Consider the following 15,045-nt stretch of genomic DNA (forward strand, 5'->3'; position numbering starts at 1 on the left):
ATCACCCCCCGCCACCCGAAGCGGGACCGGCCCCCCGCGGCCCTCAGTAGGTTCCAGAGTTAACACCCACCTTAGGCGGGATGTGAACACCCCAAACAAGCCGGAAAGGGGACGATGTTGGCGCTTTGTTGCGTTTTTCACCTCAATGGACCCTGTGTCACCCCGAAACATCTGTAATTAGACCAAACGCCTTTAATACCTGGCACGGTTGTTAATTAATTACTCCCAGAGAAGCAGCAGGGCTTGGGGGGGGGGGGCTTCCTCAGCACACTGGCATGCGTGTGCAGGCATGTGCGAGCACGTGTGAGCCTGGGTTTGTGCATGCAAGCATGAGCAAGCGCATGTGTGCGAGCGTGCGCAGGTCCCTACAAGCCCCGGCGTGTCGCGGGAGTGCGCGCGCACACGCATGCATGCTCAAGGGCGCGCAGGCACACGCGTGTGCAGGCACAAGCACGCGCTGCAGGTGCACACGCGTGGTTGCAGGAGCGCTCACGAGCACACACAAGGGCGTGCACAGGCACGTGCAGCTCCATGCCCGTGCTGCCAGCCTGTGCTGCATCTGCACGTGTGTGCAAGCAGGTACACAAACACACGTGCTCGCGGGCACCCACATGCGAGTCTCTACACGCAGGCACGCCCAAGCCCGTCCCAGCAGCACCCACTGGAAGGATTCGGTGCCCGGGGTGCCCACCCGCGGGGGTCTCCGCATCCCCCCCGCCGCGCTCTGGCTGCTCCTCTCCAGCGCCTGGGTTTATTTTTAATCCCGTCGAGCCCCGGGTGATTCACGCGGCACCGCCTGCTCCGCGCTCACCGAAATAGATGTGCTGGGGAGAAGGGGCCACACGAGGAGGGGTCTGTGCCACCCCTGCCGCGCAGGCACGGGGCAAACACCAGCTCTAAAGCACCAGAGGCCGGCCCAGGAAGTAAAGCTGCTGCTCCACAGCTCCCTGAGGCCTTTGTGGTGCCAAGTGATGCTTCCCGAAGTGGAGCCCAGAGGATGCCGTGGGGATGCTGGGTGGCACTGGTGGGGACAAGGGGCAGAGCACAGGATGTCCTCATGGAGTAAGGAGCTTCCGATCGGTGCTTGATGGTGCTAGCACTAGTTACACCGGCCTTTCAGAGTGCTTTAGGACTCAGAACCACATCAAATCATGATTATAATTATGATTACTTTGGTCTTTTGGGTTACTCAATCCAAGAGGATTGCCAGCACCGACAGGCAGCAGATTGACACTCCCGGCTCCCACCGCACCACCTGAAACGCAAGATCAGGACAATACTCACAACCAAAAAAAAATGCAGGAAAGGGGCACAAATTCTCCATTGAGACTTGGGGGAAGCAGAGGAGCCTCTTTCCCCAGGAACCAGGGAAAATATCCTTCTTTTCATGTAGGAAAATATCCCCCTTTCGCCAAAACCTGGCTAAAGTTCCCTGCTCCGTGGTGGTTGGGCATCACAACCGACCCTCCCATCCTATTTAAGATGTATCACTTCAGAGGAGCAGCATTTGGGCATCCTTTTGCAGGAGGGTGAAGACATGCAAGACTTGAGAATTATTAATATTTTTAAGGCCAAGTTTTAAAATTTATTTCTAAAGGTCAGATTTTTAAATTAAAATTTTCATTTTTATAGTTAAAATCTTGTTTTTTAAATAAAAGTCCAACAGCGTTTAAAATTAAAGTTCAGCAATAAAAGGTTTCCTGCCATAGCAGCAGATCTCACGCACTTAAGCCCAAAACACTCTTCCCAAGAGATTCCCTGCTTTGAGCTGAATGTGGTTCCCACCCAGCCGTGGACAAGAGCCATGACTCCAGCTCCATGGGACAGTGGCAGCACCAGTCTCTTCTCCAAGGAGCCAATATCCAAACCAGACGTCTGGGGGATGCAGGAGGCCTGGAGCTGAGCTCCCCATCCCAGGACAACAGGGCAGTTCACACCTTCTTGTCACCTCTCTGCAGGGTGGGAAGCAGGGACTAAAGCACAGTTCACCAGGCAGGCACCCAGCAGGCTCCGGAGCAATGGGATGTTGCTTCCGCACTGGCATCTCTGGAGCAAGCACCTACACATCTCCTGCCAACAATAGCCCTTGCACGGTTTTAAGTCCCAGCTGAGCATGAAAAAGCACCTTTTTCCTCTTCGGGTCATTTATTTATAGATTTAAAGAAATAAAAATAGGAAGAGGCAAAGGGTGCACGCTAAAGGGACAGAAATGTTCATTGCAACGAAGTAAGAGCAGAAGCTGGGCAGAAGGGGCCAAGCCAAACCAGCAGCTCTCGAGGCAGAACCATCACTCCTCCGGCATGTGCAGAGCGAGGGCAGTGGGACTCATGCTTCAAACCCCTCCAAATTCATTTTCACAGTATCCAACATAGAGCGGCTGCGCCTGGACCCCGCGCCTGGCAAGAGAGCAGAGAGAGGACATCACAACACAGGAGGGACCTGGAGCTCCTGGAGCAAGCCCAGAGGAGGCCAGAGAGATGCTGCGAGGGCTGGAGCAGCTCTGCTCTGGAGCCAAACTGGGAGAGGTTGCCCAGAGAAGCTGTGGCTGCCCCATCCCTGGCAGTGCTCAAGGCCAGGTTGGACACAGGGGCTTGGAGCAAGCTGCTCTAGTGGAAGGTGTTCTTCTCTATGGCAAGGGTTGGAACTGAATGAGCTTTAAGGTCTCTTCCAACACAAACCAGGCTGGGATTCTATGATTACACAGAGGACACAGGCAGAGCCCACAGTCAGGTCTCAGTGGTCACAGGGTGGCCATTGGTGCCTGTCTCAGGTGTGACAAGGAGGGAGCGGTTTTCATCCTGTGCTTGCAGACTTGTTTTTCTGCTCATGTGTGGGAGCCACGGGTAAGGGCAGGTTTCCTGGGGAAGCTGATGCTGCAGGAGAGGTGGCAATAGCTGACACGTCCCCGTTCCTCAGCATGAAGCCCTCTCCTCGACAGAGCCGCCAGCCCACGCCAGCAGCAGGGTTTCTCTTCCAGCACTGCACAAAGCAGCTCTGCCTACGCACAGGCAGAGAAAAACCTGGGGCTCTCCATCAGAACAAGGTGCATTCTGCACCAGGGAAAGCCCACCTCACCCTCACCGCCCTCCCAGGGGGCTGAACCCAGCGAGGTGGCCCTGTCGCCGCGCTCTGCGTTGCTGTGCGGAGGACGTTACCCCAGGAGCTGGCAGCGGAAGGCCGCCAGCCGCACGTAGGCGTCCTGCAGGTTCCTCACGCTCGCGTTGCTCCACAGTCTCTCGGCTACAGCCCCAGCTCTCGGCCTTGAGGAGCGAAGGACAGCGGCAGCAGGTCAGGGGGAGTTCAAACGCTTCCCACACAAAGCCCTGAGCTCCCCAGCACCTTCCTGACCGACATCCTGCATCACGTGGCTGCTGGGTATCAAAAGATCCACTCCCAGACACACGCAGATCAGGAGTGGACCAGGGAGAAAGGACAGAACGGCATAAAACACATAGTGGTGGTGCACAGCAGCACGTTACACTCTTACAAACCCTCATTTAAGCCTCAGTGAAGCTGTTACTAGCACAGAGGTCTTGCCAGGGGACAGGGACAAGCACCATGCACAGAGCACACCCACATTGCTCAGTGGTGAAAGAAAGGGGCCCAAGCATTGTCCCTGTGACTCCAGCCAACCTCCCCACGGCTTCTCTTACCAGAGCCTGGGGGTCAGGTTAGTGACGTCCACGTATTCACCCCACATGCAGGCCTCTCCACCGATCACCAGATCCTTCTGTTTAGCACTGCCTGCCAGAGGACACAGCATTCAGGTGATGGGGTGTTGTATGAGAACGCCCTGCTCACAGAGGTGCCTGTAACACCTTGGCTCAGCCAAGGAGGCAAAAACTTGTGTGTCTGAAAGCCCCCACTTCAAACCCCAGGCTGGGGAGAGCAGAGGTGTTCTCTGCTGGCAGCAAGGGAACAGGACATAGCACAGGAACCAAGGACATGGTCACTTAAGCACCTTCACACCAGCAGCAAGACACGCAGCCCTGGTGCTACCTCTGAGTGACAAGTCAGCTGCCACATGGGAAGGGGACATAAGGAACACACCTTTGAACTTCAAGGGCTCCACTTGGTAGGCTGCCATCCAGTCCTGCCCGTAGGAGATGCGGTTGAGGTACCAGGGGGTAGAGAGCAGAGCGTGGTAGCCAGCCTTGGTGACATCTGCCATCTCCTCCATGTATGGCTTGGAGGTCTTCCACACATGGATGATGGAGTCTGGCCTCAGCTGAAGAGGACACATGAAGACCACACGTGGGATCGGTGCGGCAACAAGAGCACCGTCTCCCTGCCAGCAGAGCGTTCACAGCTCTGAACACCCCCAAAGGGAAAATGAGGCAGACTCTGGCTTGACCTTCGAGCCACTTCCCATCATGTTTTGAGGAAGCAACAGAGAGAGGGATAAGCCCATTTGCACAGTGTCCTGGGCAGGGTTCAAACAGACACCAGAGTGACAGAGCCATCACCTGCCAGCCCCGGCACAGCACCCCACAGCACACCGGTGTGTCTGGCTGGCGTGCTGGCACTGCTCACCACACCACAGGAAATTGCCTTAGGGAAAGCAGGCAGCTCCCACCTTCACTCCATTGTCAAACACCTCCTGCCACAGGATAGAACCTTTGCCAAGGGACGAGACTATGTCCAGGAGCCTGGAATGGAAAGAGAGCCAAGTTTTGGGTCATCCCACCTATACTCTCTGCTGGCTGCATACAGCTGAAGTAGCAGCATCGGTATTCCCAACACCAAGACATGAAGGTACTTCTGAAAGAGAAGGGAAAAAGCACAGCCCCTTACGGGGCTTCTTTCTCGTCAGCCCCAGGTTTTGTGTGGTCAATCTCCCAATAAAACACAGGTAAGCTACTCCCTTTGGGGTCAGGGAGACATTCCCAAATGGATGTGCTCCTGAAAAAGAGATCTGGTGTCCCCAGAGCAGCAAAAGCCATTTCTGCTGGTCACATACTGCAGCTGCAGGCCCAGGGTGCAGCTGTCCTTACCTCTGGATGTAGAATGACTCCAGTTTTCTGTAATCTTCACCAAAGCCCATCTGCTTCATGAAGGCACAGATTTCTGGATTGGATTTCCTGTGCACCAAAGAGAAGAGAATAAAAGCACTGCAACCAGAGCTCTGGAGTAAGGCCAAGACACAGCCAAGTCCTTCCCACATCCATCCAGGCTATTGCAGGCGTTCCAAGAGCTGTGGCTGCACCGGCACCAGTGGCTTCCCACAGCCAGCATCCCCATGAGCACAGAAACCCTGGGCAACTAAGACACAGAGCCTGGGGAGCAGGACACCAAGGACCTGCAGATGATCAGGACTCCAGTCCCAGATACTTCCCCCCTCCCGATCTCATCCAGACTGATCTCAGCCTCACCAGCACGTGAAGTCCACCTCATCACCACCGAGGTGAAGAAAGAAGTCTGGGAACACAGAGCTGACTTCTTGAAACAAACTGGTCACAAACTGGTAGCTGCTGTTAAGGACTGGGTTGATGGGCCCATAGGTCCCAGAAGGATGCTTGCCCAAATAGCAGGGAGTCAGGAGGCCTGGAGCACCTGGGTAATAATAAACACAGAACAGTAAGGAGGGGGGCAAATGTGGCCATATCACCCCATATAACCTCCAGATGCTCCTCAGCACAGCCCAGGGCCTGCCAGGGCACAGAAGACCTGAGTGTGGCCCATGAGGCACAAACAGCAGAATCTCTGGCTCAAGATGTCTGACCTGACAGGGAGGGATGCTGCTCTGGGGAGATTCATACAGGAGCTCACACGCTGAGCAGTGAAGCGCCCAGCACCCTCTCCCAGCTCCACACACCCATTAGAGACAGGGCAACCACAGTTAGGGCTGTGACCACATGCACAGGGTGTACTCCAGTGCATTTGGAAGCAGGGGAAGGAGACAGAAAGACAAGGCAATGTTTTCCTGGAGCTTCTTGTTCTTCCAGACATGGAAGAGGAGATACTTGAAGTAGAGAGAAACGTGTCAGGACTGGGGTGCAGCTGAGCAGAGGGAGGAAGCTTGGTCAGCTGTACCCCCTAGTTAAACCCAAGGTCCTGGCAATACCCATGATCTTAGCTTTGGCAGAGCAGGTGCTCCCCCAGAATCACCCAGCTTGGCCCTAAGAAGAGACGGAAATGTTTTAACTTTGGCTTTTGCTCAGAAGTTGGATCATTGCATCCCACTTCCCCCAGATGATGGTTTGCTCCTCCTCACAGCTGCCCACAGGCTGTGTTTGCGATCCAGGCTGCAGATTCCCTTCCTGCCCCTGGTACAACTGGACCTCCCCTGGCAGCAGCAGCAGCAGCAGGGTGTGCTCCTCACCCGGACCCCAGGACAGAGTGTGCCCCGGAGTGTCGAACTCCGCAATGACCCTGATGCCGCGAAGCCGCGCGTACTCGATCACCGCCTGCACGTCACCGGCCGTGTACACGTGGCTCATGGCATTGAAGGCTCCCTGGGGGAACACAGGAATCTCAGCATCCTTCCCAGGTGCTGATAGAGGGATCTGCTCCCCTGGGTGATGATCGGCGGGGTTACCTGCTTGCTGAGCTCTGGGAAGGTTGAGCTCTCATAGGGGAAGGATGGGTCGTCCACAATGTGCCAGTGAAACACGTTGAACTTGTTGTAAGCCATGACATCCTGGGAAGGAACGGGGACAAAGATGAATATGCCCTGCCCCTTCTGAAAGGTCACCCAGCTTGCCATAGAAAGGGGATGTCTCTCTGGTCCAAAAGGACAAGGCAGAGTCCCTACACATGCCCCAGAATCCAAGAGGGATTCAGACACCTTTCTTAGACACACCAGCACCACAAAGAGCTGCAGAGGGCCCTGTTCTTCCTATAACTGAGCAATGGTGGAGACCTGGAAGTTTAATTCTGCCTGGGATGAACACAGAACCACCACTCACCTTTGTCTCACCTGCCTGGCAAGAAGTCACTGCTCTCCCTTCCCTCAGAAACAACCCAGCTTCAGCAAGTAACCTGGATTGCAGGAATCCAAGATACCTCAGGGGGGTCTGCCTCATCCTATTTACAAAGGGAGGTGAGAAATCACCCAAACAAGGCAGCTGTGAGTTACCTCAGGAGCAAACACAGCCATGTTTTACCCCACAGCAAACATAGCACTGGGAAGGGCCTGCAGCATGGAAGCATTTTTCCATTATGAACATCTGTGCATTAAGAATTGGGGTCATGCTGCCATCCCACCCCAGCCTGCTGCTTCATCCAGGGACAAGCAAGCCAGTTTTGTCCAGAACACCCAGGTTGGATGAGCTCTTCCTCAATGAGCTGTAGATGCAGGGGCCTCAGCTCCCAGGATCTTTGGAAAGGAACAACACACAGACAACCAACCCAAAAGGCCTCCAGGCCACTCACAGAGGGCTCAGTTGTGGCAGCGGAAGGGACACCCAACTAAACCACCTCATCTCCCAGCACAGGCACCCTACCAGAGTTTCCAGGATGGCTCTGAGGGGCAGGTAGTGACGAGAGGTGTCCAGCAACAGTCCCCGGTGAGGGAAGCGGGGAAAGTCCACGATTTCTGTCTTGTTGATGTAGTACTGCACACAGAGAATACCAAGAAGTGAGCAAGGCTTTGGGCAACACATCCATCAGCAGGGGACAACCAGGCTCACCTTTGTCACCAGGGCAGGTGGGACGAGGAGGGGTACCCTCACTGTCCACACTAGAGGCTAGCCAGGGAGAGCTGCAGCACTTAACCTGCTCACAAGGCAGGATCTGGATTCATAAATCTCTGTGGGCTCTGGTGAGGCTGCACTGCTGGTACCCCCCCACTGCGTGGCCTCCCCAGCCTGCCCCATGGAGGCAGGAGCACTATGGAGAGCTGACTGCCCCAGCACTCACCGTGCCGTTCTGGTCTCTCCCAACGAGCTGGCTGAACGTTTCCAGGCCTGCAGGAAAACCACACACAGTCCCTTTCTCAGCACGGATTCCCCCAAAGGAACGGAGCTCAATTAAGAGCTAAGTCGATGGAAAGACAGGCACATCCCCATAGGCCTGAGGCAGGGAGAGTGGGAATGTCCCACAGAAAGCACACTTCACCTCTGAGAGCTCCCCAGACGGCATCAGCAGAAAGCAGCAAGGAGCCTTCCGAGACAGAGAGCTTGTCTGAAACACAGCATCAGAGAGGCTGGAGTTAGGTCCCACACTCCATCATGTGCTGCTGCAGGCCACAGCAGCACCAGGGCAGGTTTAGATGGAGCTGAGGACCAACTCCTTCCCCAGAGGGTGCTCAGGCATTGGAACAGGCTGCCCAGGGCAGGGCTGCAGTCACCGTCCCTGCAAGTGCTCACACAGCGTGGAGACGAGGCCTCAGTGCCATGGGTTAGGGGTGGCCTGGGCAGTGCTGGGGAATGGTTGGACTGGAGGAGCTGAAAGGGTTTTTCCAACCTGGTTGATTCTGTGATTCTATTCTAGGACCGCACCTTAGATCCCAGAGAACAGATCTGGGGGTTTCTTCTTTGTTTTAACCCTCTCCCACCACTTTATCAGCACCCTTAGGGAAGTGCCTCCCTCCCTGCCCGTTTGTCAATAACCCAGTGAGGACTGCCGGATTGCTGCCTCTCTGCTACTGGGGGCAAGTGCTGCACAGTGCTACTTCCACCTGATAGGCACAGGAACAGCCGCACTCCCTCCTGCTCCCAAGCTCCACACTTACAGCTCTCCTTGGAGTCCAGATTGGGAAACCCATCACAGTCTGGTGTGGCCACAAAGACGAGGAGCTGAGTGCAGGGCAAGTCCTGGGGTGGGTTCTCTGAGAAGGGGACAGATCCACTCCCTACAAAGGACACAGACCATGGACACCAGCCCCATGCTGGCCCTCTTCGCTGCTCCCAATCCACCACCATCCTCTCAGCTAGTGATGGGAGGCATAGGAACACATGGTTTTAACACATGGCACCGCCTCCCTCACCCCAGCGCAGGCACTGGGTGTTCAGCAGGGCCTTCCTTCAAACACAGGCAATCAGGAACACATGAGCTGATCCCAACCTTCAGCAGAAAAGTGAGGAAACCGCCAGGGAAGGCTTTGCAGTAGAAGCTTAAAGGAGTGCACAAAAGAGGAGACACATCAGAGTATGGTCTAGGAGCAGTCCCCAGAGCCTCCTGGGCACCAACCCCTGCTCCAGCAGGCACAACTATTCAAATCTTCTCCGGGTGGGTGAAGAGATTCATGTTTCCAAACTCTCCCAACCACGGGAAATGAAGCACAGCCCCAAAAGCTGTGCTACCCTCCCCACACGTGATAGACAAGGCAAAGAAGGAAAGGGTGGAGAATGAATCCAAGCCTGCTGCAGCTTCACCTTCTGCAGAGAACAGTGGCTGGAAAACAAACCTGGTCATATTCAGACCCCCAGCAGGAGCTCTGGCCACACTTCCCTATCTTGGAAGAAGCACTTCCAAGGATGTACAAGCCCAAGACCTCACTGGAATCATTCCCCCAACTCCCAGAGGTGCTCAGCCTTTGCTGGGACACATGGGTCTGGCCAGGAAGAGAGCGGATTAGTGGGGTGAGACCCAGCTGCTCACAGCCAACTCCATGTCTACACCCCACAGCATACCCAGGAACAGTCAATACTCAATACGGTCACTAAACATAAGGAGCTTGGCTTTGAGCAAGCCTGGTCAGAAGCCAGGCACCAAGCAGACCTGGGAGAGACTGTGGCACCACCAGGGTTTGGGGGGAATGCAGAGCCCATGCTCCAAAGCTTGCAGGAGCCAGAGCCCCACAAGGGATGGAATTCCCCCAAGGATGGAATGATGATGAAACCTCCGTGGAGAGAAGGGAAAAGGCTAGAAGATAGCCTTGTTTTGAGCTTTCCTCTGGTTGCAGACAAGCTGGTAGCCAAGGCAACCCCGCAGATGTGCGAGCACACGGCAGCACAGCAGGACCTGCTCCCTCTGCTCGGCACAGCGCTGCTCACCAGGGACGGCTGCTCTCAAGCCTGGGGACACAGAAGGGCTCGCTCTGCTGAGGTGCCACAACAGAACCGGTCCCACCACAGCAACCACATTTAAACATGCCCAGGGAGACATGGCCAAACCCGAGCGGCAGGCAGGCACCACCACTGTCGCTCCTAGAAGGCTATGCAGGTGGGTGCACCAAGGACACGCGATCCATTCACCAGGAAGGCTGAAGGTGAAACTCATGGAGTTTACAGTCATAAACTGCAGGATAAGGACACTAATAACCAACTGCAGGAGGTCAGCAGCGGTAAAACGTCGTGGGTGGCTTGAGTTCCACACAGGGACTGGGGTCTCTCCCAGGCACGCTTTGGAGCTGTCCAGCTGAGGGACAAGAGACAAGACGACAGCAGCAAGGGAAATTCAATTAGACATAAGAAAAGAGTTAATTCTTCACCTGGAGGGTGGTCAAACACTCCAGCAAGAGCTCAATTCTCCATCCTTGGAAATACCATCATTCCAGCTGGAAACAGCCCTGAGAAGCTCGACCCAACTGCAAAGGTGGCTCCAATTCGGGTTTGGCTTGTTTTGAGCAGGGGCTTGGCAAAGACCCCCATATGTCTCTCTTAAATTGGTCTCTGTTTTCATGCTTGAAGTCCAGAATGAATGGAGAGAATCTTGCCTGCTGTTGAACTGACATAGCAGATTCTTGATACACATGCGAAAATGGTTTCTGCCGTTTATTTTCTCTATTCATAAAAACTATTCCCCTCCATCCAGGGTTTCCATTGCCTGTTCTTACTAACCACCCAGATGGGAAGAAAAAAGGGAAGGCAAAGAGGGAAAAAGCCTTAATCATGTAGTGTCATAAAGCAGGGTGTGTGGAAAGAGATGAGCACGAGCTCAGTCTCATGATCGCACAGTTTCACCAAGTGATGCGCTGGTCACATTTTCCCTCTGGGATGAACAGGAAAACGTGAATAATTCTATCAGCTGTTTTAAGGTTCGTTCCTAGCAGCACAAAAGAAAGAAGTCTCCTCAGCTCCCAAATCAAGCTTTATTTCTATCACTACTTAGGAGAGTTGAAGACATAAAATAAGCCAAATGGATCTTCCTCAGGGTCTCAAACGTGCCTTGGTCCAAATACAACGCACTCAAGATGAAGCCGAATGGCTCCCAGTGCCACGAGCACTGACCCGCAGTTCACACCGACATTTAAACACTCAGAAGCACATCCATGGCTCTTTCTGATGAATGAAGCACCTCGCATTCCCCAGATGCAGCGCTCCAGGCTGCTGCAGACCCACGCAGGCACCCAGCATCCGCGTGCGCCAGCTCCCCAGCCCCTGCACGCACAGCCAGGGACCTCCCTGCGCTGTACCCCAGACACGCAGTGGGTGCTACCACAAAGAGGTCTGGGCACAGGAGCCTGTCCCAAGGTGAGCCCAGGCTCTCAGAGCTTCTGCCTTTCCCCTTCTCGCCCTACTTCAGGATGAGCTACCTCCACCAGAAAAGCCACGCTGCCTCGGGATGCTTAGCAACCCTTCTGGAGAGCGCTCCATGGCATGGATGTGTACTTGGAAGGCACATGCATGAAGCAACACGAGTCTTTCCTCAAGGAATGCTTCACAGCAGACACCAGGAGCTGCTAGGAGCAGGAAGACTAGCAAGAACTACTGGAGCTGAAGGGATTGCAACAGCAGTCGCAAGAGAAGGAAGCAAAATGAAGCCCTGGGGAGCTGAAACACGATCTGGAGGACATAAAACAACGAGATAAAGTCTTGACAGCAAGAGCCTAACTCCCTGAAAGGCAGCCAGTGCCCCCTGCGCCAACCAGCCCCGTGTTCTGCTGCAAGAGGTGCGTGCCACAGGCGCTGCCCTTTGCCGTGAGACGCAACCCAAGCCACTGCGGCATCAGCCCATGGCCACCATCAGCCCCAGCGCCGCTGACCCGCGGCGGTTCCCAGGCAGCGAATCACCCAAACCCGCCCGGGCTGACCCCAGCACACACGGGGGTTTGGGTCTGCGGGGTTCCTGTCAGAATAAAGCCGTACACGGCAGCGACAACCGCGCTCCCAGCGGCGCCGAGCCCCCCGCCCCGCCGGCAGCCCCCACCCCGCCTCACCGGTAGGGCGGGCGGCGGCGAAGAGCAGCGCCCGGTACCGCTCGAACGCCGCCTCCAGCACGGTGCAGCCCGGCCCCACGGCCGAGCCCGCGGCGTGGCCGAAGCGGAAAAGGGCGGGCGGCAGCAGGCAGCGGCCACCGCCGGGCGGGGAGCGCTGGACCTGCGGCCGCGGCCACACGGCAGCCGCCGGCTGCAGCAGCAGCAGCAGCACCGGCAGCAGCAGCAGCAGAGCCCGTCCCGCCGCCATGTCGTGCCCCGCTGCCTGAGGGAGAGGGCGGCGCCGCCCGCCAAATGGCAGCTCGGCCCCACGGGGCCGGGTTTGCGTCCCCCGGGCCCCCGGCACCTCACAGCGCCCTCACCCCAGCGCCGCCGGGCGCCAGAAGCCAAGCGGGCGGCTCTTCACTGTTAAACAAACCCACAGACCCTCCCGATGTGCTCGGTTCTGGGCCCTCGCTGCAGGAGGGACATTGAGGCGCTGCGGCAGGGCCAGAGAAGGGCAACGGAGCTGGAGCAGGGCCTGGAGCACAAGTGTGATGGGGAAGGGCTGAGGGACCTGGGGGGTTCAGATGGAGAAGAGAAGGCTCAGGGGGAACCTGATGGCTCCCTACAAGTGCCTGAGAGGAGGATGGAGCCAGGAGGGGCTGGGCTCTGCTCCCAAGGAACAAGGGATGGGACAAGAGGAAACGGCCTCAAGCTGCACCAGGGCAGGTTTAGATGGAGCTGAGGAACAATTCCTGCCCCAGAGGGTGCTCAGGCATTGGAACAGGCTGCCCAGGGCAGGGCTGCAGTCACCGTCCCTGCAAGTGTTCACACAGCGTGGAGACGAGGCCTCAGTGCCGTGGGTTAGGGGTGGCCTTGGCAGGGCTGGGAACGGTTGGACTGGATGAGCTTAAAGGGCTTTTCCAACCTGGCTGGTTCCATGCTTCTCAGCTCTTGCTGAGGGACACTGCTTCCTCAGCCCTCAAATGTGAGAGCCCCTCTGCCATGCTCCCTGCCCCAGCAGATCCCGGGCAGTCTGATTTGGGCTTTGAGAGTCAAGTGAATGCCTTACAACACATACTGCACCTGCAGCAGCTCCCAGCTGTGGGACTGAGCACACGTGCACACCGGATCTGACTTGGGCTTTGACATGCTGTTGGTGCCATGTGTTTTTATGAGCAGTGCTGGGTGTACATCAGCCCCTGCTCAGGTTCCCAGGGTTATCTTACAGGCAGCAGGTGAAATACTGGTTGGCTTGTACCAATGGAAAGGGCTTTATCCCATGCCGGAGCCTCACAGAGGAGTGTTGCAGAGATGCTTTCCATACGGGGACTGGCTTTTGCAAGGAAACCCTCAGCCGCAGATGAATTCTTTATTTTACCTCCTCCCTCTCATCTCTGCGTTCCTCAGCAGTCCCCAGGGCAGATAAGGGCCCTTAAGTCCAAGTCTTACCCATCTGATTGCTTCACAACCCTACCAGCTCCTGCAAGGGAACCAACTCCATTCAATCAGGCAGCAAATCAGTCAATCCCAGCACAAATCCAGGCTGGGGGAGACCGGATGGAGCAGCCCTGAGAAGGACTTGGGTGTGTCCATGAGAAGCTCCCCATGACCCGGCTTCAGTGTGTGCTTGAGCCCAGACCCCCCGTGTGCTGGGCTGCACCCCCAGAGCGTGAGCAGCAGCTCAGGGAGGGGATCCTGCCCCTCTGCTGTGCTCTGAGGAGACCCCCCCTGCAGCCCTGATCCAGCTCTGGGGCAGCAGCACAAGAGGGACGTGGAGCTGTTGGAGCGAGGCCAGAGGAGGCCATGGAGATGCTGCGAGGGCTGGAGCAGCTCTGCTCTGGAGCCAGGCTGAGAGAGCTGGGCTGGGGCAGCCTGGACAAGAGAAGGCTCCTGAAGGGGAGACCTGAGAGCAGCTCCAGTGCCTGAAGGGGCTGCAGGAAACCTGGAGAGGGGCTTGGGACAAGGGATGTAGGGACAGGCCAAGGGGAATGGCTTGAACCTGCCAGAGGGGAGACTGAGATGAGCTCTTAGGCAGAAGCTCTTCCCTGTGAGGGTGCTGAGGCGCTGGCACAGGGTGCCCAGAGAAGCTGTGGCTGCCCCATCCCTGGCAGTATTCAAGGCCAGGTTGGACACAGGGGCTTGGAGCAAGCTGCTCTGGTGGAAGGTGTCCCTGCCCGTGGCAGGGGCTGGAACTGGATGAACTTTAAGTTCCTTTAACCCAAGCCAGGCTGGAATTCAATGAAGTTACAAGAAAACTGTTGTCCCTTCCCTCCTGAGCAAGCAGTGAAGCCACCAGAAATCTCCAAGCTATTGGCAGTGCATGGGGAGCGAGCAAGCAAGCAAGCAATTAAATGCCATGGGAGAGAGCATGGCAAGGCAAATTGCCTCATCACACTAGCACAAGATGAAAAAACACTTTGCAGAAGCAGGACACAGCCATGGAAGGGTCTGGTGGGGAATTTAAAGAATGCTCCATCATGTGAGCAACACAGAACCAGGGTCAACGGAGAAAAAGTGTTTTGCAGAAAAACATCAAGGAATTTGTTGTCAAAGGTTACAAAAGCACCAGCACAAAGCTGTGGAGTGACGGTGAAATGAGGAGCTGTGAGGACCTTTGGGGCTGGAGAGGACGGTTGGATGGGATGGGGGAAAGTGCTCTGCAGAGTTGAAGGAACCTGGGAGCTAAACAATGTTTGAGGGTCTCACACAGGTGGAGCAGTTGTGGGGATGCCAGGCAGCGGGAGGCAATCACAGTCAGGTTTGGGTCTAAATGGGATTGTGGGAATTCCATGAGATTGATGGAAATTGATAGGGAATCTCCAGTGGGGGAAGGCAGGGACTAAGGGTCATCTATAGCTAAGGGAGCCAGGCCAGGAACAGGAGCCAGGCCCGAGCTGGCACAGCCATAGGCTTAACAACTACACAGTACTGCATCCCCCTTCTACAACCCCGTAGAACAAAGACCACGCATCCTCCTAAGGGAAGGGGAGCCAAGAACCCAGGGCAGGCACAACACAGGC

General features: G+C 56.0%; 1 protein-coding gene across 1 annotated transcript; it reads right to left on the reverse strand.

Annotated features, from left to right (window-relative positions):
• Positions 1 to 1,551: 1,551 nt before the first annotated feature.
• Positions 1,552 to 12,315, reverse strand: HEXA (hexosaminidase subunit alpha). The gene is made up of 14 exons (XM_057420801.1): positions 12,044 to 12,315; positions 8,675 to 8,794; positions 8,059 to 8,124; positions 7,861 to 7,907; positions 7,446 to 7,556; positions 6,539 to 6,640; positions 6,323 to 6,455; positions 5,373 to 5,553; positions 4,995 to 5,081; positions 4,577 to 4,649; positions 4,051 to 4,228; positions 3,654 to 3,744; positions 3,156 to 3,260; positions 1,552 to 2,396 (listed from the first exon to the last, which is right to left on the reverse strand). The coding sequence occupies exons 1-14, from the start codon at positions 12,288 to 12,290 to the stop codon at positions 2,333 to 2,335; spliced, it is 1,605 nt and encodes a 534-aa protein (XP_057276784.1). The 5' UTR covers positions 12,291 to 12,315; the 3' UTR covers positions 1,552 to 2,332.
• Positions 12,316 to 15,045: the final 2,730 nt, after the last annotated feature.

This window comes from Pezoporus wallicus, unplaced genomic scaffold (genome assembly GCF_028554395.1).
Source record: "Pezoporus wallicus isolate ANWC-B61680 ecotype Strahan unplaced genomic scaffold, APGP_CSIRO_Pwel_v1 contig_7731, whole genome shotgun sequence".
Taxonomy (NCBI): Eukaryota; Metazoa; Chordata; class Aves; order Psittaciformes; family Psittacidae; genus Pezoporus; species Pezoporus wallicus.